The 24,844-nt window shown below is 33.6% G+C and overlaps 1 protein-coding gene across 2 annotated transcripts in view; it reads right to left on the bottom strand.

The window, feature by feature from the left end:
- The window catches only part of LOC106869353 (E3 ubiquitin-protein ligase SMURF2), a 106,683-nt gene that overhangs the window by 21,174 nt on the left and 60,665 nt on the right, over positions 1-24,844 (bottom strand). Inside the window, exons 4-6 of one of the 2 annotated variants that reach the window (XM_014915071.3) lie at positions 6,214-6,347; positions 3,544-3,712; positions 1,033-1,116 (exon numbers count right to left, since the gene is read on the bottom strand). In XM_014915071.3, the coding sequence (XP_014770557.1) occupies positions 1,033-1,116; positions 3,544-3,712; positions 6,214-6,347 (387 nt within the window). The remainder of the gene's footprint in view (positions 1-1,032; positions 1,117-3,543; positions 3,713-6,213; positions 6,348-24,844) is intronic. The other variant, XM_014915072.3, reaches the window with a different exon arrangement.

A 24,844-nucleotide genomic window follows, 5' to 3' on the forward strand; every position in this document is an offset into this window, starting at 1 on the left:
ATCCAGTGCACACAAAAACAAAAATATTACACATCTTAAATTATTCTGGATGAAAACAGATATGAATGAATGAATGGAAGAAGGAATTAATGATTTGGTTAGTAATGGAAGTAAAACATTCCAATAATTCTTACTAATATCCATATTTGTACATGCCACACCCTGCATTAATTACAAAGAAATAGATTCAACCCTTTAACATTCAAATTATTGTCAAATGTAATACTTATTTATTCACACTGTTTTGAATTAACCACGAGTTATCTTGTAGATTTGAGATTTCAATGATGAGAGTTTTATTTTTTGAATGACTTTGTAGGGTAGGTGTGCAAGGCCAGATCTAGCTGGTTTAAATGCTAAAGAGTTAAATATACACTTATGAACACTCATTCATATATACACATACTCAAATGCATATTGTAAAGAAATTAGAAGTAAAGCATGAAAGATGATGACAAGGATGGTGATGTATATAATGATTGTTTTGCTTTCTTGCAAATACTAAATGCTGATTACTTAGATTGTAGGGCAAATCTTCAGAGATCTTAGACTGAAGTGAAAGTCTTTTTAACAATATATATATATATATATATATATATATATAATAAAAAAAAAAAAAAAAAATTTCCCTGTTTCACACAGACAAAATTAAAGGTCAGATGAATAACAACATTTATCACTATTTACCAACATTAAAGATGCCTTTTTTAAAATGAACAGAGTATCACTTATTAGTACTAATGATAATTAATCCTGATATATATCATAAATAAATCGGTGACTATTTCAGAAATATAACCTAATGTTGGATGCTCAAAGCAACAACAGCAAATGAAGGGTAGAACATCTATTAATAATAATTGTTTAAGATTTTAAACCAGTTAAGATTAACCAGGATTATCTTTAAAGAGATTTTCCTAGTATCTGTGTTGAGCGCACTTTTAAATCTAATCTATATAGAGGGAAGGAGAGAGAGAGAAGGAGAGAGAAAAGAGAGAGATTAGGAAAATGCCCATCAGGTAAGTTTATTACCTTGTAGGTCGCTCACAGTGAATTGTTCTTGTAACATGGTTGACAAACTCAACTCTACCATCGGCAGTTGTCCTTTCTTCCCAGCTGGAACAGGTAAACAAGTTGATAATAATATCAGTAATAATAACAATTAACACCACCACTGCTACTACTATCACTACCACCACCCCACCACCACCACCACCACCACAACAACAACAGCACCATGATAGTCAACCTCTGAATTTTACAAGTGCTGGTCCGTTTTTGTGGTAAAGGCATTTTATTCTCAATAGCTCTAGTTAGTTAGCTGTTAAGTAATTACTACAAGGGGGTACAGCTAAGTACTGTAAGCAGCAGTGAGGGACAGGAGACGGCTATGTAACTGACAAATGTTTCATTGGCTTGTAGTGCTTTCCCATGGGTGAACCATGTGATGCTCTATATGGGGAGAATGGAAGAGATATTAAGTTGATTAAGTCACATTACAACACCTTCTGACTAACGTGGTAGGTAAAAATGAGGAAAAGAAAGCTGAAATTTTGGACACACATAAGTTGTTAGAATTAGTTTTTACTCAAATGAGAATGATATACCTGTCTCTGAAGAAACTGGAATATTGAATCTGAAGCAATGTCACAATGTGTAGCACAGCCAGCTGCAAATAAGTATGGTTTGGTAACATGTACCATGTTTCTGCTAGTTGTTTTAGGTGTGTATGTAATCTCAAGCAGCCTTAATCCAGAAAATTATCCAGAATGTGATAGCTGGAAGGAGAGAAGGGGCTGCTTGCATCAGCACCTGACTGGTACCCATTACAGCTGAGTAAACTGGAGCAACATGAAATAAAGTGCACTGCCTGGTCCAGGAATGAAACCCATAGCCTTATGGTCATGAGTCAAACATCCTTAACCACTAGGCCACATGCCTTCAACAATGGTACAATGTAATAATTACAATAGGGTTTGAATTGATGAGCTTTTGAGTTAATGAAAGGGTCCTTTCCACTAAATCATTCAACCTCAGTGGCAGGAAAAGGAAGAAACTTTATAGACTAGTATCACTCACTGCAAAATTATGTACTGTGGTGAAGTGTAGTTGAGTGGATAGAAAATTCACAGCACCGACCATGTTGCAAAGGACGCTATATTCTATTTTCTGGAAGCTTAAACCAAGCCTAAACAACTGAGGTAAACTGAAGCCCATGGAAATAGATATTCTAATATTACTTAACCCACAAGATTAACGAGTGGGGGGGGGGGGGGGAGAGAGAAAACGGGATCTGTCCCAAAAGCATTTATTCAGTTAATAAGTGCTTGGTAGGAAATTAGTCAACTGATTTGAAGTGAGTCAGATGTTCTCGATGAGGAAAAGATTTTCTTTCCTATCCTTTACTCAAATCAAATACCCTTCACAACAAGTCACATAATAAAATAATTCCTTTATGACAAGCATAGCAGTGGGAATTTTCTATTCACACAACACTGCCTCAAAATTAGTTAAGGGAGATAATTGAAGTAAATATAAAAACAATTCCACATTTAATGGTTTCTTGCTTGGTTGAAGGTAGAAAAAAAAAAAAGCAAAACTGTGATGGTAAAATTTTCTCAAAGGATTTAGCAAGATAAGTGATGTCTAAAAATTTCATCTACCTAGATATTTCCTTTAATTTTAAAAATAATCTAGAATTTCGAATGGCTTAGTAAAAGTAAGATTTTCGTGCACAATTAACTGGGATTTGAACATAAAAGACTCTTAAAATTACAAGTTTTAATTTAAATATGAATAGTTTGAAATGAGAAGCTTTGTATGGAACCAGGGATGATATTAGGAAGATTGCCATTGAAAGCATTAACAATAACATGTGTAAACAATGCTTTTTGCTTCGAGGTATTTAACTATCATCAACTCAACAATAGTCATACATACACACAGTTTTCCATACTGACATGGATTGGATTATAAATACAAACCAATGTGTGAAAATATTTCTTTCATAGACAGAACTAATTCATGACTGGTGCTAAAAAGGGCATCAAGTAAATTAAGCAATAGCTTTCAGCAGATATATAGATGATTGAGTGTTTGAAAAATGACTTTAATGAGAATGATGATGATGATGATGTTAGGAAACAATAATTAAACAACAATAGTTGGGAAGAAAAGTGACAATCATCCATAATTAGAGCATTGCTGTACAGCCATCAAGTCTCTTTCAAAACCAATAACCAAATTATATCTTCGTCTATTTTTGTGATTGTTTATTGATGAAAACCTAGCTTTTTAGAAATTTAATTCAATTAAAGTAAAATAGAATATTTAAAGTGCAAAGATTTTTAATGAAAAAGTATGAGAACATTTGAAATTGTTACAAGTATATTTTGTTGTCAAAGAAAAGAACAATGAAACATACTGATAAAAAAATAAACATCAAACTTCACTAGGGAAATGAGTAAAAAAAATCTGGGAGCAGGTCATTGGTTACCAGCAATAATAATTATTATATATACTTGTATATTACAACAGACTTACCCATCAGGAAGTTCATTGGGGTCATTTAGTATAACTGGCTGAATAGAAGGTGTGTCAGTGATAGCAGGGGCTGAACTACCTTTGTCTCTGGATATTAGGCTTATGATAATCTGGCCTTTCATTTGATCAGGGTCATCTGCATTTCTTTTCTGTAATTCCAACCGTTGAACTATGAGGAAGACACAAAACAACATTTACAATACACACTTGAATAACCTATCCACAACATTCTGGCATTTTCTAACAACAAATTTCAGTGTGCAATGCAACTAAAAATTTAACAACTGTTAGATTGTATAATGCAGTCCCAGATACATATTAGCAAAAAAAAAAAAAAAAAAAAAAAAAAATTTTGCTCATAGTCCGGCTGGGTTTGGGTTGACAGGGTTATAAAACAAAGACTGAATCTTTTCTTTCTTTTTTTGAGCAAATATTTTTATAATGGACATCTGAACAAAGATGACAAGGACATTATATCTCATGGACAATGTCCAAAATGTAGTAGTTAGTTCTGTTCACTTTAAGTCAGTTAAATAATTTCCTCCCATCAAATTCTATTATTTTTTTTTTGATAATTTTAATTATCAATGTTCTTTACATGTTGCTAAAATTAGGTTGACCCCAGTACGCAACTGGTACTTAATTTATCGACTCCAAAAGGATGAAAGGCAAAGTTGACCTTGGTGAAATTTGAACTCAGAATGTAAAGACAGATGAAATACCACTAAGCATTTCACCCGGCGTGCTAACGTTTCTGCCAGCTTGCCACCTTAAAGCTTGAAGAATATTGGTCAAACACATTGACACCAGTGCTTGTCTGGTACTAATTTTATTAATCTCTTTTGCCAAACTGCTAAGTTATGGGAACATAAAGCACCAATACACACACACACACACACATGATAGTCTTCTTTCAGTTTCTGTCTCTAAATCAATTCACAAGGCTTTGATCAGTCCAAGGCTATAGCAGAAAACACTTGCCCAAGATGCCACACAATAGGGCTGAACCAGGAACCATGTGGTTGGAAGGCAAACTTCTTATCCCTCACCCACAATACATACAATGGGCTTCAGCACAGTTTCTAATTTATGAAATTCCACACCCAAAGTCTTGGTCAGCCTGAGGCGATAAGGTAGAAGAGACTAGTTCAAGGTGCTTCACAATAGGATCAAACCCAGAACCCTGTGGTTGTCAAAATGAACATATGCACACAGTCACACCTGTGCCCATCTAAGAGCAACACAAAACTTGTGTGGATACGTAAAAAGTAATTTTAAGGAAAGAATTCGTTACAAAATTTCAGAGCTTTGTAACTTTATGATTTCTCTCACAACAAATATTGTTAACTGTAAATAATCGTGATGGTAGAGGAGCTCTGAAAGGAGTCTCAGGGAGAAATGTCTGCCTTCCTGAGATATTTTTTCCACCATATTTCTTAAAAATCATGGTAGAGGCCTTGGTCTCAGACCACTCATGTCTAGAAACTGAAGTTGGGGGTAAGCAAGGGCATGCTCCCCATAGAAAATCCAGCTCCAAAAAAGCCTCATGAAAGCAAAGGAGAATGGGCACCAGCCAGCTCAAAGGTTGGGGTGGGTTGCACCTGCTTGCCTTGGTTGCTATGGCATTGAGGTAGATCTGTCCACCCCTGTTAATGGGGACAAAACCCAGATTTAAAACACTGGATGATGATGATATTCTAGGTAAACCTAAGAAAATTGAATAGCGGTTTGGCAAAAGAGACTGATAGAATAAGTACTAGGCTTACAAAGAATAAGTCCTGGGGTCGATTTGCTCGACTAAAGGCATTGCTCCAGCATGGCCACAGTCAAATGACTGAAACAAGTAAAAGAGTAAAAGAGTATTTAAGAAAGGTTGAAAGCAAGTAGTAATACATGCACACACATGCATCACTAGGAGTAAGATGAAGCAAGCAACATCTAAGAAAATACATCAGCCACCCTGTAAGATAATGTGAGAAAGAAAACAAAAATCTATAACTGGAATAACAAGTTCTCAAGCTTACCTGTTTAAAAAAAAAAAAAAAAAAAAAACTGACAGGTAATTTTCATTTTTTTAATGGGTCATGTAATTATAGATCCAGGCTACAGATATTATTTCTTTAATGGCAGCTAAACTGATAGGGAATTTATTAGTAGTACTGAACAGACAGACAGGCAGAGACTAATACTAGTGAGATTTAAATTTCAAAGTAATGAAACAACCACACACTAGTAAAGCTGCTTGTTACTTCCAACTAGTAAGGTGGTGTTTAATGAGCTTAGTTTACACCTTTAGGTGACAATTGAGTTAAACAAAGAGTGGGTGGAGATTTAAGTGACATTGGAGGTACTTGACAATTTATAAGAGAAGGATAAAACATAACTAACTAAAATACACATACATATATTGAAAAAAAAAAAGATAAAAACATCTGGTATATATTTACTTTATACAGGCAATAAAATATCTATAATAAAGTAATACTTTGGACTTGGTATTTCTCACTAAATGAGAAAGATTGCAGCAACATCTGTGAAAAATATGAATTAAAGATGGGACAAGAACAAATTATAAGTGTTCAACTTTTGGTAGGAAAAAAAATTGTCAACTAGAATTAAATATTTGTAGAAAATCCTGAAAGAAAGACAAACAACAAAAACATAACTTACAGCCAGTGTCTTTCAACTGTTGGATAGTATGTGAAGTGATTCGTACACATCCTAAGAAGCCAGCACCTTGTTTCTTGTGGATCTTTTTATGGTTCCAAATACTTATGGTAACAGAATCTTTTTGGCCGATATATCTGAAACAAGTGGAAGTATAGAGAGGAGTTTTTTTTGGTAATGAAGAGGACGAATTATATAGTGTTGATTCTTTAGTTTTTTGGCAACAGACAGGAGTGCCAGGCTGAAGCTGGAAACGTAACATGAGTCCAGATCTGTGTTTCTTTCTCACACAGTTCAACAAATATATGCCTAGGAGTGAATCCAATAAATTATTTCCAACTAAACAACTATTATGATAAGCTGCTTTTTATCTTTGCTCTACCTCCTTAAGTAGAAGGGAAAACAACAAATTCTATAGGGACAGCTTCAAAAGTAGAGAGAGAGAGAGAGCCTTGCTGGGAAAGTAGTAACAGCCCCTTGGTAGCATGCCTTTCTGCTAAGCATCTATTTGCTGTTTAGTTCCACCAAGAACTATATTAACTGAAATAGGAATAAATGGCAATTTGACATTTCAAACCCTACACTTAAAAGTATTCGCTTTTGAAGTGCAAATAATATGAACAACAGCAATAACAGAGCTTATATGAGCAAACTATTCCTTTCTTGAACGTTCTATTATTGGAAACTGAGCCCAAATTCTAGGATGCAATGCAACTTGATAGCCAGAGTTGCTGCTAAGAGTTTATCAGTTAATAAAAGCCCCTTGGCACACACAAGCCAATAATATTTTTGAAAGGTAGGGTACGTTAAATACTTGTATTTAGAGATATTTAAAATAATGTCACATTTTTACGTTCAACTTAGTAAAAATACTAAATTTTTAAATGAAGGTACCCCAACACATACTAATGAAAGTATTATGCAAATTTAACTTTAATAGGTAGTACAAAGGATAAAAACTTTGGAAGGTGATGGATTGGCAGTGTTATTAGATAGTCAGATAATATACCTAGAGGTATTTTATCATGGTTCCTTACAGACTGAGTTCAATTTTGCCTTTAATCATTTTGGAGAGGTGATGCAACCAAGAATTAGTTAAATATAGGGTAGGAGTATTTAAATCCTTGATGTGAATAGATTTTTATACATGAAGGTTTTCCTAACAAGAAAATGTGAAATACTTATAAGATAAGATGGGACTTCATTATATCTAGTCTCAAAGCAATAATAGAAATTGAATCAGAAAGATAAATATACCATCCATAATAAGTCAATAATTAGCAAATGGGAAGAGTAGGTGTCAATATTTAACTTTTTAACAAGTAGCCTAATAATTTGCTTCATAAATTAGGGCTAAAATGAGTGGTTGGATGAAAATTGAACCTTTTCAATTTTATTTATAAGAAATGAATTTTTATAGAGAGAAAGTTTAAAAAACTTAAAAAAGGACAAGAAGTCTATTGTGAGCTTTATATCATCATATAAATATATGTATTAATTGGAGAGGCATGTGGCTTAGTAATTAGGGTGTTGGACTCATGATTGTAAGATTATGGTTTCAATTCCTGGACTGGGCGACATAGTGTTGTTGAGCAAAACACTTCAATTCATGTTGCTCCAGTCCACTCAGCTAGCAAAAATGAGTAATCCTGCAACAGACTGGTGTCTGGCCCAAGTCACAGAAACCAAGAAACCAACCCTATGAGTCTATGTGATGTGGGAAGAGCCTTTATCTTTATCCTTTATATGTATTAATTACTTATTTCAATAGGTAATTGAATTCATGATTAACAATTAATTTAATTTTGGTGTGTGCATGTGTGTATAACTTGACATACCCTATCATCTTCAAATAGAAAAGAAACATCACATATAAAGTGAAGAACATGGCATATTATTTAGTCCTAAAAATACTGACTGCTGGGAAAAAATGTGACAGTCACAGCTAGAATGCCTGATTATACATTGGTCTACTTAATCTTGGTTAACTTGGAGTTAATTGACACCAACAGTAACTATCTATTTACAGATATGCAAACTGATCTAACAAGAGTGAACAAGAGTTGTACTATCGGCCTAAAAGCAGATCAATGCTGGCAGTGGAATATGAATTGCATCTTTTTGTACCTTTCCACCCCCATATAATTGATGTTTATGATGATGATGTAATAACTATTCTTTTATTCTTTTATTGGTAACTGCAGTCATGTTGAAGCATAGCCTTGAAGGGGTTACTTGATCGAACTGACTCCATAACCCAGTTTTAAGTCTCTCTTATTTTATAGGTCTCTTTGTAAAGTCACTAGGTTATGGGGATGTAAACAAACCAGTAATAACTGACCAGAAGAGCCAAAAATATATATGAAGGACATCTGCATAATTTCAGTTAGCTAAATTCACTTGCAAGGCGCTAGTTGGTCTAGGGCCATAGTTGAAGATACTTGGTCAAGATGCCCTGCATTTATAGCCATAGAACTTACAACATGAAAGATAATTAGGTCAAATGACACACCCAAATTGTTTTCAAAATAAAATAAATAAAAAGACATGGCATTAGATAATTTAATCGGAAATATTGTGACTACTGGGAAAAAAAATGTTATGGTCACACCTAAAATACCTTTGATCATGGATATATATATATATATATATATATATATATATGATTAGTCTTCTTGATCTTGGCTAACCTGGAATTAATTGCCAACAACAAATACCTATGGATATACAAACTGACCTAACAAGAGTCACAGCATTGGTCTAGAAACATCAACGTTGACATTGTGAAATATATAATCTATATATAAGAGTATATAGGTGCAGGAATGCACCTATATACACCTATGAATAAAAAGCTCACTTCAAAGGCACATTGTTCTCAGTTCAATCCCACTTCATAGCAGTAGTAGCTCAGTGAGTGAAATTTGTTAGAAACTGCACAAAAGCTTGCCACACACACACACACACACACAAGTGTAAAATTGGTGCATCGAATAGTGTCTCTTTATGCCAAAAGATAATAACAATTTCATAAATGAAAGTACTAGCATTAACATGATTGACTAAAAACCTTGAAGACATTGTCCCAGCATGACTATAGTCTAAAGACTTGAGCCTTTAAAAGAATAGTTTAGGAGGTGGGCAAGGGAACTTGTTGCAAGGAGAAAAATTCAAAGAACAGGATATAAAAATAGAATGATTGTAAACTGGTTTCAAAAGACTGTCACACAGAAGTAATTACTGCATTAATAATAATATTCATTTATAACGATGCCTTACAGTTCCATCATCTTAATTTGATTTCTCCAGATAGACAAATTTTAGAGATCAACAAGGGATCTCTAAATGAGAGTAACAAAAGATTACAAATACCAGAGCAACATAATTTTAACATATTTACAGATGTGATTCCATGTAAGCATGAGCGCTCTCTCTCTCTCTCACAGAGTATAGATACCATTTGTGTTATTTTGTGATCCTTTCAACCTAGTTTACTACTGTCATGCTCCTGCCCCTTACTGCTGAAAGCTTGAAGATACTCTTTCAGAATAAAATAAATAAATAAATAAATATATATATATATATATATATATATATATATATATATATATATATATATATATATATATATAGAGAGAGAGAGAGAGAGAGAGAGAGAGAGAGAAAGAGAGAGATGGATGGATGGAAGAAAATTTCAAAATTAGTTAAATTTGATTTTGAATTTTTTTAGTTATTTATCACCTGCTCCTATTACAACCACCCCGTCCATTCCATCATCATTAGAAAGAATGTTTTGTAATCAGGTAATCTTAGAAGAAAGAGATTAAGTAAGAGTTAGACTTGTTGGCACAGCTGTTTTCCAAGAATTTATAAAGGTTTTCTATAAGAGTTAGAAGTGCTTTTGAAATCTGTTTTACATTGATATAATAACTTTCTTGTAATTTTTTTCCTCCCTCAATACTACTTGAAAATTGTAAGAGGTAAACAAATACTGCACTATCTGAAAAAAAAAAAAAAAAATGCATAGGTAATGAAAAAGTATTCCAAGTCAAGATACTCAGTTGATTAGCACATTATCTACCAAATGTTCTGGTAATCCCACATGTATCTCTGTAGTGTTAGGTCCTCAGCATATATATTTTAACTCCTAGAAATATATGTTCATTATAAATGGGTTAAACATTGCTAGAGAAACTGACCAAACTATAATTTCCATCAAGCCCAGTACACTGCACTTAACAAGTGGTATAATGAATGACTAAGATTTATTGTACTTAATGTTTGACTTAAGAATTTTGCTCAACAAGTACATCCCTGAAATATATATGAATATGGATGTATGAGTAATGAGCAGTTTTTTTGTAAACTGTTCCAGTCAAATAAGAGGCTCAGAGTTACAAACATTAAAAATAAATGCTTGCTTGATGCTCTTGTTTGATGGGGCTGGGGGTCATCTCAGATTAGTGGTCCCAGAGGTATCATAGTGTGTAGAACTGGCCAGGTTCATCAGTGCCCCCCTGTGCCAGCCCCTCTGCATCCTCTAAGACAATGTTGAGCCTCTGGCCCTACTCATATTCTAACCCCAACACAACTTATTTTGAAAATATATTTAAGATATGAATAATGTATCTGCTTTGAATATTGCATTTGTAGACAAATCCTGACCCCCACCTTTCTAAACACCTATTACTCACAATAACCCCATGGGGTTGCTCGGCCTTGGTTAAGTTCAATGATACAAACTTCGAGATAAGTTATGAAGTCTACCTAGAGTTGTAAGAATTCAGGAATAAAATATAACAATTGGCTTCTTATATGACTCACTAGTTAATAATTCACTAGGCTAAGAACCATAAAGAGGATTAATCATTCAAAGTGCTTATCATGGCAGTAATATGGTATCAATACATTAACAGCTTATATCAGTCTATTCTACAACAACAACAAATCATTTACCGACATTTTCCTCAATATATATATATATATATATATATATATATACGTATATCTTCAATAACAGAAAACAAAAGATTAATAATCTATTGTCCTTCGTTTCCCTTGGATTCTAACATCTATGCATAATTTTATCTATACAGAATTTCCTTTTATGAAATATTAGATTTATTTATATGCAAAATGATATGTTATTGCAAAAAGAATTATCAGTGTGATTTTTATCTGTAGAAGGGAGTAGGTTCGCTTTCAGGAGAAACTTAATTCTGCTAAACTGCCGAAAGCACAATGTTTTAAGATCAAATTCAGATATTAATAAAAAAAAACAAACAAAAAACCCACAGTGGCCAACTGCTTCTAAAGATTCATTGACTCATATCTTTACTATCTACTAACATTTTGCCATATGTGAAGCTCATTAAAATGAATCTTGCAAGATGAATATCTGCAAACAAAATAAAACTAACCTTACCAATCTGGAGTGCAATCAAAAGTTTAGACATTACACAGTGTTTATAGAAAAAACATATTTCATATTGTGAATTTAATTCAATACTATATTTGTCATCTAAAATCTATTAGTAGACAGATGCAGCTTATTACTTAAGAAATAAATAACGAAACACTTTCCTTAATATTTTATTTGTTGTAGCATTGTTACATTAGCTATACAATAAATGTTTGTTTCGAACCAAGTTAATTTTGGCAATGAGCTCAAGTTTTTTTTTTTTTTTCTTCACTAGCCACACAATTTGAACAGATCTACAAAATTGCTTTCATTCAAAGATTATCCTAACCTTGGCCATCTTTTTTTTCTTTTAATATCAGTTATTTGAGAATCGATATGGATTATTCCTAAGGTTATTTATTAATTTAACACTATTTTAACTACCATCTGCTGCCATCTCACAGCAGTTTCTCTTCCCTCGGATATTTTTTCTCATTATTATATCACCATGATAACAGCAAATTCCTATTTCAATTATATAATTAGAAACAAGTTTAAAACAAATTTCTTTAACAACTTACATCAAACAAAATATACACATGTAGACGCAAATACATACACATGAATACATGTACAAAACCCATATATTTACATGCAAATACACATTCATACACAGACAAATACACATGCATGTAAATTACCAAAACAACTAATACTATGTCACATTAGTTTATTAATGTATTAAGCACTTTAGTTGTACTGACTTTAATTATATATTCTGAAACTGTTTAAAATTTTACATTTGAGAAGAAAGTGAGAGAATGAGAAAAAAATAAAAATAAAAAAAAGGTTGTTAAAATAAAACCACACACACAATGTCATCATTTATTCTGCATTAGGAGATAAAAGGTTAAAATTGGCAACAGAACAATTGTTGGCACCATTTACAATGAAAGTTAATCAAGGTAAAAAGCTTTGGGGCTGTGGGTGCTTCCCTCTATTGATGTTAACTGAACATGCTATGGTAGTTGTCTTCATTTATATATATATATATATATATATATATTGTTTTTCTCTCCCCCCACCTTTTTTTATTATATATTCTTATATTAGTGTTGTTAATAGGACATTTTATGCCAGATAAATGAAGAACTGGAAAAAAAAAGAAAAGAAAAAAAAAAAAAACAAAAGTGCATCTTCAGATCAATGTTGTAATATTAGAAACCTGGAATATTTTCCAGTACATAATTATTGGAGAGAGATATTGATCCTTTACACAAGAAAAAAAGAAAAAAAAAAAGAAAACCCAACTAAGGTTGAGTCGGGGAAGGTAAAAGGAGCAGGGAAAAAAAGGTGGGGGGAGAGAGAAATAAATGAATGAATGGAAAGAAGAAAGAAGAGAATGGAATAGCTTGCTACAGTATGGCAGTATGAAATGAAATTATCATCATCAGGTATCTGAATATCTGCCACCAACCCTCACACCTACAAGCCACAAGTCAGCCAGCCATTGACAGCTGTGGCAAAGAATCTAGATAACTTCTTAATATTTCAGTATCAAAATGCATTTATAATACAGAGTCAACTAACATGGATAAGAAGGAGAATATACAAATATTCAGTACATCTTAAGAAACTGCTAAGATTTCCACCAAGAATGAAGAACGATAACAATGAAGAAATAAAAGGAATGATCTTTTTTTTCTTTTTTGAATTCTGTGGTGGAATTAACGCCCAACCCATTCCTGACATTGAATGTTTTAAAATACTATGAGAAGCCTAGTTGAATGGTTAATATCTAAGGATTCTTACAAGCAGTAGTAATTGATTAAAATTCTATAGAAATAAGAGTTAGTTATCAAAGTAAATAAATGAAAAGGACCTTATAATACCTTTCAGAAAACACTTGGTTGGAAAATATTGATCTACTTTTATTAGTCCCCCCCCCCACACTTTTATATATTAGTTTTAGTTAAAATATTAAATTTGAAAATTACATTTCTAGTTTTCTCTTGCTTTTGGCATTAAATTTTTCTTTTTATTGAATAAAAAAATATATTTAATTACAACATAGTCAGCTAATTGCAAAGTCTAGATAAATTTAGAAGTCATTTTAACTAATCATTTTTAAGTACCTACTAATAGTAAATGAAAAGTTACTTAGTGAAAGAATTAAAAAAAAAAAAAAAAAAAAAAATTACAACTCATTTGGAAACTACTTTAGAGAGATAGGAGTTGACACAGAATAACAGATGTTGGAGTGATTAATCACAGCATTGGATGTTCTTATCAGATAACTAAAACAGTAGAGCCACCAGAGAGTACACATGGGATACATAGATTTTGATAGGTTTGGGCTGGTTGGTTGGTTGGTAGGTAGTAATTTAATCTAACTGAAAGCAAAATTGTGATTTTAAAGAGTGTGTATGCATGTATGTATATAGTGGAGTCCATTCACGTGGTTTCAGGTTCAGTCTCACTGCAGTGCCACCTCTTGAATAAGAGTTCTCTATAGCAGTGCTCTGCAACCTTTTTTTCACTTGTAGTTCACTTATATTCTTTTCAATATTTAGTGGTGCACCTGAACTAAGAATATAACTAAAAGTATAGGGAAAAAATTATATTCAGGTTACACTGCGGCACACCTAGCACGGTATTTTGGCACACCAGTGTGCCATAGCATACCGGTTGCAGAGCACCATTCTAGTATAGTCCTAGGCCAACTAAAACTTTGCAAGTATATTTGCTAGGTCGATGCTGAAAGAAGCCAGTTTTGTGTGTGTTTGAGATTTTTGTAACTGAGTGTGACCATCATACAAGCGGTATCATTCACTTCCAATCTGCCATGAAAGCACACCAGGCTATGCAGAAATATTCTTTTCTACTCTAGGCACAAGGCCCAAAATTTGTGGAGAGGGGGCCAGTTGACGGGCTTCTTTTAGTTTCCGTCTACCAAATCCACTCACAAGGCTTTGGTTGGCCCGAGGCTATAGTAGAAGGCACTTGCCCAAGGTGCCACGCAGTGGGACTGAACCCGGAACCACGTGGTTGGAAAGCAAGCTACTTACCACACAGCCACTCATATGTAAGTAAAAGTGAGTGAATGCTAATGCATATATGGTAAGACAAAAGAAAGATCGATTTTGTAGTTTATTTTAGGTTGTAAATTATGAGGTGACTGGAACTAATATAAAAATTTGAATTACTGAATCATTAAATTTTATTAATCATTTTTCATTTGAATGGAGGCAATATTAATTTTTGTAAAATATCTAGTCAATGGAACCATTGTGACTATCTCATGTGAAAAAGGTAGATTTATTTTGTAGCATTATGACATAACTATGATGTAATCACAAGCATTTATTGAGGTTTACTTGGTAGGAATTAATTTTCATCAACCAATCAGTAATTTGGGCTCAGTACATTTTTTTTTTCCTATATGTTCCTAATCAGCTGTAATTGATTTCTACTCAAGTTGTTGCCTGAAAGACATTCCGTTCTACACATGTTGCTAGCTGGAGAACAGAAATTCTACTCTTTTTCAGCTAGTCTTGATAGACATGTTTAGCTGAACTGTAGCACCATACATCAGTGAAGTTTTTTTTTTTTTGCTCTCTAAAATCCTACAGTAATACATGTGCATGCATGCACACACACACACAGAGCAGACATATGTACATATGAGTCGGCATCAAGAAGGACAGGCCTTAAAAACATTGCCTAAAATCTCTCAGTCAAGCCATACTAGCTTAGAAAAGAAGACATAAAAATGTAATCTGCGTGTGTGTGTGTGTGTGTGTGTGTGTGCGTGTATATATATATATATATAAATTAATAAACAGATGAATATATATATGTGAATGCACAGGTATCAATTTGCAGGTTTCAGATATTATGCCTACATTTCTTAATGTTGAATCATCAACGAAATCATCATCTTATACACAAACATACCATGTGTATCCTGTTTTTTAGAATAGATACACCATATTCTTGCATATCACAGGAAGCACCTAAAAAGGTTAACACCAGGAAGGTGCATCTGGTGGCAAAACACTGCCTCAAAGTGATCTGTCCAATTCCTGCCAGCATGGGAAAGTCGATGCAAAAATTATGACAAACATCATACATGCAAAGACAGTGTACCAGGCATGAAAGTCTCAAAGAACTTGATGTATTTGTAGAGTAACTATTATTGTAGGTACTGGAACATTCAATGCCCCGCAATTATTAGTTGTTTCATTTCTAAATTCTCTATAATGTGTGTGTGAGACAGAGGAGTGGACTGGTGAGAGGGCCGAATAAGTCTTGTGGCCTCCCAAGTTTCAACATTATTCATTCTCACCATTTAGCCATGTCTTCCTATCCATCATTCTCCCATACTGGTACCATGAAAAATATCTGCAGTACTCTGTCAAGTGGTTGGTATTAGAAAGAGCATTCAGCTATAGAAACCAAGTGGATGTAAACTGACAATGAACATACAAGTTTTAATTAACAGACTGTAGATCTTACAATGTACATTCTTTAACACTGAAATTGAAGATTTTATATTGGAAAAATTTTGTGCTATTCAAACTGGTATAAGTCAAACATGTGGAGGTGCAATAGCCCAGTGGTTACGGCAGTGGACTTGCGGTCATAGGATCACGGTTTCAATTCCTAGACCGGGCATTGTGTTTATTGAGTGAAAACACCTAAAGCTCCACGAGGCTCCGGCAGGGGGTGGTGGAAAACCCTGCTGTACTCTTTCACCACAACTTTCTCTCACTCTTACTTCCTGTTTCTGTTGTGCCTGTAATTCAAAGGGTCAGGCTTGTCACACTGTGTCACGCTGAATATCCTCGAGAACTACATTAAGAGTACACATGTCTGTGGAGTGCTCAGCCACTTGCACGTTAATTTCACGAGCAGGCTGTTCCGTTGATTGGATCAACTGGAACCCTCAACGTCGTAAGCGAAGGAGTGCCAACAACAAGTCAAACATCCAGTGGTAATTAGAAAATACATTTACATTATGTATTTCCTACAAAACTAACCCAAATATATTACTGGTAGTTCCTGTCCTTAAATATATTGTTTAGCCTATTCCCATCGTTAATACTTGTAATTAAGGAAGGATTAAGGAATTCTACTGAAAAGTGGGTGTGTACAGGAAGTGAATATTACACAGGATGAGAGCAATAAAAAAAAAGTTTTCAAAGGAAAATTTTTGGGGACAAGAGAAAAAAAATGATAACAAAATCAAATGTTGTAAACAAGTATTAAACAATGTGAATATTAAGTTACATACCATCAAGTGTATGAATTAATTATGTGTAAAAGAAAATATTTTTAATCTCTTTAAAATGATTTTAGAACAAGAATAAAATTAATATTCCTATATAGAAGTAATTAATACTGAAATATAATTATGAAAGAGCAATCAGAATATACGATTAACTTTGAAGAGTATTTATGAATACTCAACAGTATCAAAGAAATCTCCCTTCGTTTTCATATCGTCTGATCAAATTTCCCAAACTAATCCAATGTCAAATAATGGTGGCGTGCACACACACATACATATACTTTATTTGTGGGTTAACAAGGCTACCAATGGTTTCATGTAGAAAAATCTCAACAATTATCAAGGCTGCCAGATGAGAACAGTGGTACTTGTTTACCTCAAAGAATACCTACCAATGCAGTGTTGAGCACTCATTCTCACTGTTTGATATTAGTGTATATTCAACTGTATTTTTTATGAGTGTTTTTTTTTTTTGCATGCTTTCATGGGTTACATATTTTACTGTTGGATGCTCTTTCTGTTGTTAACCCTTACCCATTTTCCCAGTAAGGGATCTCTTATTCTGCATGACTTGAAAGATGAGAAGCAAGCAGATGATCTTTTGAAAAAAGAACTGACGACAACTGCATACAGAAACTTTTGGAGAAGCAAGTAAAATGTAAGTCCACACACACAATTGCGAGATAGTGGTTTCCGTTCCCAGACCAGTGGTGTATTGTATTCTTATGTTGCAAACGGGTAACCAACCCTATGACAGACTGGCATTCTGTTCAGTGGGAATGGACTATCCACTTAGCTAGCAATGTGGCATCATTTGAAAGCTGAAACAACACATAGTGCACTTTGATTAGGAGTGTGTAACATCTGATAGTCTGGTCTACACTATTATAGCACCCCACTACACACACATACCTGATGGTCTTATTTCAGTTTCTATCAACCCACCTACTCACAAGGTTATATAACAAGACATATTTGTATGCATGTATCATCATCATCATTTTAATGTCCACTTTCCTAATGCTTGCATGGGTTAGACAGAATTTATTGAGGTACATTTTCTGTAGCTGGATGCCACCCTAAACCTGTTTCCAAGCAAAGTAATATTTACCCCATAGTCAAACAGATTCTCACAGAAAACTAGAAATGAACAACACTATGATAGTGAGGACTGTTTGCAATCATTACAGGATGTCAAACCAAGGGCATACACACATATATGGTGGGCTTCTTTCAGTCTATCAACAAAATCCCACTCATAAGGCTTTGGTTGACCCAGTACTATTGTAGAAGACACTTGCCCAAGGTACTGTGCAGTAGGACTGAACCTGAAATCACAATCCAGCCAGTCACTTTTCTTTCTTAAAAAAAAAAAGAAAAAAAAAAAAGACAGTAGATGTGTGAGTTGAAGGAGATTTGGTTACTATTTCTAACGATCAAACCACCCAAAATGTCCCCTTGAAGATGATGGTAGATGCAGAAGGTGTAAGAATGCAACCAGACTGGCAACAGATTGGATTAAATGTCCCCAGTCTAGATTTCAGGGATTTTGCTTTTTGTAGGTTCACAGGAACCTTTAGGCTAAGATTCAGTCCCCCGAGGATTTCCTAAAGCTGAGAGATATAGTAGGGTTTAAGATAGATTTGTATACAAAATATATGCAGAGGACCATTTTTTTTTCAACTTTATTTTGTGAGGTTAATAATTCAAGAGGCTGAGTATTTGAATATAATTACATGCATTATGTAGTTGTTTAACCCTAGGTTAACCTTAATCAAGCATAGCTATGATCAAAGGCATAATATTCCATCTTCTAGGGTTATATCATAGTCAATGTGTCTCCCTACCCACTCCTAGATATATATTTTTTAAAGATAACAGACTATGATTAGAATTGGCTACTATTTTTAGGAGATCAAAGCTACCTCTTTGTTTCAAGCTAAGGCACTTCTCTCTGCTTGGCAGTAAATCCCATTCCTACTTCATGGCTGAGTGGTTAGCAGTAGAAAAATCCCACAGACTGACATCTCATAAAGCTGGGGGGAAGAGGATGGAGGTCTTCTAACATCAATGACATCATTGAAAACTTTTCTTTCTATAGTGATTCAAAAGAAGACATACAGTTTCCTGTTGCCCCCACTATATTTAATAATGTATTTGAGTTTACACTAGGCACCAATTAAAAATTCATCTACACTGTTTATACTGATAAGTTATTCCTCATCCTGGTACCTATATACAGCCAAGAAGCCTGGGTCACCAAGACATAGCACAGTGTCAGCGGCAAAATATTAATAGCTGAATCTTTGGCTAACAAACAAGCATCTTATAGATTCAGTCAGTTGATAGTCGATGAAGACAATAATAGCAAAATGAAAATATAAACAATTATACTCACCGACAAAGTGAGTGTGCTTATACGCACGCGCGCGTGTCTGTGTGTGTGCTTGTGCGTGCGTGCGTGTGTTATCAAGCTTTAGCTTAATTGAAAAAAATAATCGAGACAGTGTTTACCCCTCTAGGAGACTTTCCAGTCTGAAACAGCAGGATAACTAAACAACTTTGTCTATGACTTAAATTTAGCAGACCTAGTTTGAGATGTAGCTAGCTAGCACACGTGGCAACATGTGGCAGAAAGCTAGCCTAGACACTTAGTAAGGAATCTTGTTTGATATGTAGCCACTCCAAGTTCAAACCTTGCCAGATCCAAATGGACCTTTCTTCTGTCACATGTTGATAAAGTAAATACTAAAAATCTTTTTTGTTTTTATTTGTTGAATCTAGAAGAAGGGGCAGAGCCCATAACTTTTGCAGGCCCTCTGTGACTAGTGGAATTGGTGCCATTGTTCTGATCATCACATGTATAACAGACAAGAGTGATGTGGAGATTCCAGAGACTGGTGTGAATTTATTTCAATGTATCTGTGTTCCAATAAAATTTGCAACGAGCCAGGTCAAAAGGCATCATTATTCAGTTGTACTATTATAATAGTGGGTTTGGTCTTTATTAATAGAGTCAGATTAGATGCTTTTTTAAATTCAGTCTGGCACCCCTTGACTAGATTCCAATATCAACAAAATTTATAGAGCAATTACAAGTAATAGACATCTGTTGTTAGAGCCTATATATGAGAGAACAGAAGATAAAATTGTTCAGCCTTCTTAAAACTGTATTGCGATGTCTTCTCTCCTATACACATAATATATACCATATATATGTATATGTTAGTGTGTGTGTGAAGTAGAGGCAAAAATCAATTGAAGACATACTTTGGTTATTATTGTGAAATCAAAGATTTTCATTTACACTGTACTTCCAGATTTCTTGAGAATAAACAGATGGTATTTATCAACTGAAGTGACACCTAACATTTATAAGTTCAATTTCTCACACAAAGAAAACAATTGTTTCTGTTATTTTTAACAAGTTTCACACCAAACTTCCTTCTATACATCTAGTTAATCAATATATATATATTTTTTTTTTGCCAGAGTAAAATGTCATCTAAACCATGAGAGGTTGGATAGTAGATAGGTGCTTTAACTCTAGTTTTATGGTATTAAATAGATAAGATATAAAACTTATGCTGGACAGAATCCCAGCCTATTAGAGGTAATATTTCTAGACAGAATGGTAGCTTCCCCCTTGAAATAAAATTGAACAGAATGAAATACACTGCCAAAAATATTGTATTTTATACACTTGGTGTTTTTAATTTTGGTGTTTTTATCTCAAAGCCTTGTGAGTGGATTTGGTAAACAGAAATTGAAAGCAGCCAGTCATATATGTGTGTGTGTGTATGTTTGTCCCCCATTGCTTGACAATTGGTGTTGGTGTGTTTATGTCCCCATAACTAAGCAGATTGACAAAAGAGTGATAGAATCAGTACCAGGTTTTACAAAAAAAAAAAAAAAAAAAAAAAATAAAGTATTGGAGTTGATTTGTTAGACTAAAATTCTTCAAGGCAGTTCCCTAGCATGGCCTCAGTCTAATGACTGAAACAAGTAAAGGATAAAATAAGACAAGTAACTAAGACTGCACTCTCCAATATAATGGCAAACCTCAATTTATGTTGTTTTAAGTTATGTCATTTTTAACATCATGTAATTTAAAAAAAAAAGAAATTAATGAAAAATACTCCTCAACTTCAGTCAATTTATCCGATTTTATGTAGGTCTTAGCAAACATATTTAAAAACAACGGAAAAAAATATACCTAAAAACTAACACTGGAATGGAAAATAAAATAAAATGTGAAAATATGTACAAAACATTTCTTAAAACAGATATAAGCTAATAAATTTTTTAAAATGATTTTCATGTTAATATTGCTTTTCGAATTAAGTCACATTTCTTGGAACCAATTAACAGGTATGCCTGTATATTTCTGTAAGACACAGTGAATGATTTCAAGGATAACCAAATGCTATTTTTAGCAGGATGAATGACTGCATAAAGTAGTGGTTCTTAAATAGTGTGCTGTGGATTGTAAAAAATATCACTTAAGATTTTAGAAAATCCATAGTTTATGGCTTGGAGAGTCTTGATAAACATGTTATTCATAATTTTGTACAAAAATAGGATTAATAGAACAAGAAAAGCAACAGTTTTTCTGTATATTTTTCTTCTAAATTTTAAGAGATTAGAACTTTCCACGCAAAATGTGCCAATTATATATTTTTTTGTTTAATCTCCAGCATGATTGAGAACCACTAGCATAAAGGCTCCCTCATTGGTTCATGGCATTAAGCATCTTTTCAGTAAATGGAAGGAGTGCTAAAGTGGATTGATTCTACTTAAGTTGTTATTGTAACCACAGTCAACTTTGTCTAGCAGCTAAACCAAACATTTTCAGAATAAATGAATAATGCATATATAAAATGTTTGGTGTGTCAGTCTGTCTGAATAAAACTTCTGTTATTTCACCAGTGCTTTGGCTGCTTTCATCTCATCTCTAAGGTTGGGACATGCTTAGAACTTAAACATGTGATTTCATTTTTTAAAGAGAAAAGGCAATTTATTGTGTGAGATTTTGCTGCAGTGCTAAGCAGATCAAATGACTAACATCAATGTTCTATATCTGGCTAAACTCCAATACTTTAATTGCTACTTATTATATTGGCCCCCTAGAGTGATGAGAGACACCATCAGGGCATGAAAAATTCAAAATATGAAGATATGAAACTTGGATATAAGTGAGTATGCTTCAGGTTTTTTTAAAACTCATTTTGCCAATAACAAGAAAGACAATCTACTAAGAACAATGATAAAAAATTAATTTTGCAGGTCTCTATATTGAACTATATTACATTAAATAATTCTGCATATAGGCAGAATCATTGAATGATGCCAGCTGGTTTTGATAATAAATACAAGCTATTTTATAATTAACATCTTTCTGAATAAACACCAAATTCATTAAGAAAAATATTCTTTTTAGGCATGTGTATGGATGAAACATAGTAAAAATTTTAGAAATTACTGGTGTGTTATCAGAGTTCTGTTTCAGTGCTATACTGCACAACAGAGTACATCTACAGATTTTATAATCTTACTGGGAAACAGGTGAGGGTTGGCAACAAGAACCATCCAGTCATAGAAATCTGCCTCAACAAATGTTGCCTGACCCACACAAGCATAGAGAAGTAGGCGTTAAAACAATGATGGTGATGATGATGATGACAACTCTGAATTCATTTCAACTATTATGTCTTTTCAGAAATTTGGAAATAAAAGAAACAAGAATTGTAAAATGTATATTTAGTTATTAATTCATTCCATTGCCTCTTTTACCAATCTTTACAAAAAAGCTTCCTTTCTAACCTGATGAGGTTCCTTTATTCTTTATCAAGTTATTTATAATGGTAATTCCAAAATAGAAGACAGAGCTAAAAATTAGTTACTTCATGTGCAGGTTGGCTTGGAAATCAAAATAGATCTTTAATAAAATAAATTCAATTTAAAAAAAAAAGTGATTTAAATAACCAAAGACAATACAAGCAATTCAATGATGAATTCCCACCTCTCTCCCAGAACTGATCATATGATGAAATCAGTTCTCTTTTATTCTTCATGGTATTTTAATCAATTTGTATAATGGCACAATTCGGCTAGGATTTTCGGCAGAAAGTCAAGATTAAATACAGACCAAACTACTATATTTATAATCATACAGGATTTTGGCAGCATTAGAGAATAGCAATGAGGAAGGGGGTAGGGTGTTTAAAAAATTCTCTCTTAAAAGACTGTAAATTTTATTGACTTTCTAATATAACTGATTATGAAAGAGTAAAAATTTGCCAACTGCAGAGTACCAATTATCTTGCGCTTGAGGAGACCTACTGAGTCAAGCAAAATCAAATCACAATCAAAAATGGAAATTGTAGTTGTGGCTGATGCCAGTGCCACCTGATTGGCTCTCGAGCTGGTTGCATGCAATAAGCACCATTAATGCGTGGGGCGCTGCCAGTGCTGCCTGACTGGCTCCTCGTGCCGGTGGCACGCAATAAACACCGTTCAAATGTGACCGATGCCAGTGCTGCCTGACTGGCTCCCATGCCAGTGGCATGTAAAAAGCACTCACTACACTCTCGGAGTGGTTGGCGTTAGGGAGGGCATCCAACTGTAGAAACTATTTAAGGGTACATGTGTTTGTGGAGTGCTCAGTCACTTGCACATTAATTTCCTGAGCAGGTTGTTCCTTTGATCCGATTAACAGAAACATTTGTTGTAACCAACAAAGTGTCAGTTTAGTTTAAACACACACATACTTCAAAAACACACGCTTTCATTTACCATCCATGATCCATGCTTGTATGGGTCAGACACAATTTGGTGAGACATTTTTCTACATCTGGATGTCCTCCCTATTGCTAACCCTTACCTGTTTCCAAGTAAGGTAATTCACTATATGTAAAATCCACTTACTACCATGAAACTATCTTGAAGAGGATGTATTAATGCTGTGTGCATGCAAAATGCTTTTTCTTTCTAGAGTTTTGAATGTAAATATTACGGGTGTGCATTATACTTAAAAATTAAGCCTTTCCCCTTTCCCCTGTCAAGTGTGTCACCATAGACAGGATGGCATGGCTGCAGCTAAGTTATGTCTATTGTTCAAACTAACTGATATAACAAACAGTTAAACGCACAATAACAATGTTGCATATTCCTATCATCGTAATAATAAATGTTCAGCATCTGCACCCCTTGGAATTACTGCTGCTAAGCTTAAGTATGGAAGGCTAGAATGCAATACTTTCATATTGAAAATACTACATTAAGTCAAGTAGTATTTTCAGTACTACTTGACTTAATGTGAAGATTAAATTAATAACTAATCAATAAGGATAATACATAAATACTGTCATTATCAAGATGTGAATGTAAACTGAAAAAAATATAAGTACCTCTGTTCCCGAAATACTGTAATTATTATAACGAACTATTATATATTTTCATTGAAAGAACAAAAGTTGTTAGTAAAGAAAGTATTTACATTCTGCAATTTTCATATTATACCCTGCCTTCTAAACTGGTTGACTTTTTTGTATACAGGTACAATTTAACAGCCTACACTGGTAAAGCCAAAAGGTCACTTTTGAATTTGCTATTAAAGTACATTCAAAATATGTATCATCAAAACAGATAACAATTATCTGACTAAACATTTATTTTCTTTTGATCATATTACTGAAGAAAAAAAAAAGTATGTATTATACTGAAGAGGTTATTTCATGTTCAAGATCTCATAGCTCATTATTAGTGGGGCACATTCATTATACACCAATAAATACAGTATATATTATAATAGTTAAATTGACTATTCCGTTACAGGAACAAATTTTAACTATTATAATATATATATATATATATATATATATATATATATTACATTTATTGAGAAATCTTTATTTGTGATAATACTTTCATAATACTTC

This window comes from Octopus bimaculoides, chromosome 6 (genome assembly GCF_046866305.1).
Source record: "Octopus bimaculoides isolate indiv1 chromosome 6, ASM4686630v1, whole genome shotgun sequence".
Classification (NCBI taxonomy): domain Eukaryota; kingdom Metazoa; phylum Mollusca; class Cephalopoda; order Octopoda; family Octopodidae; genus Octopus; species Octopus bimaculoides.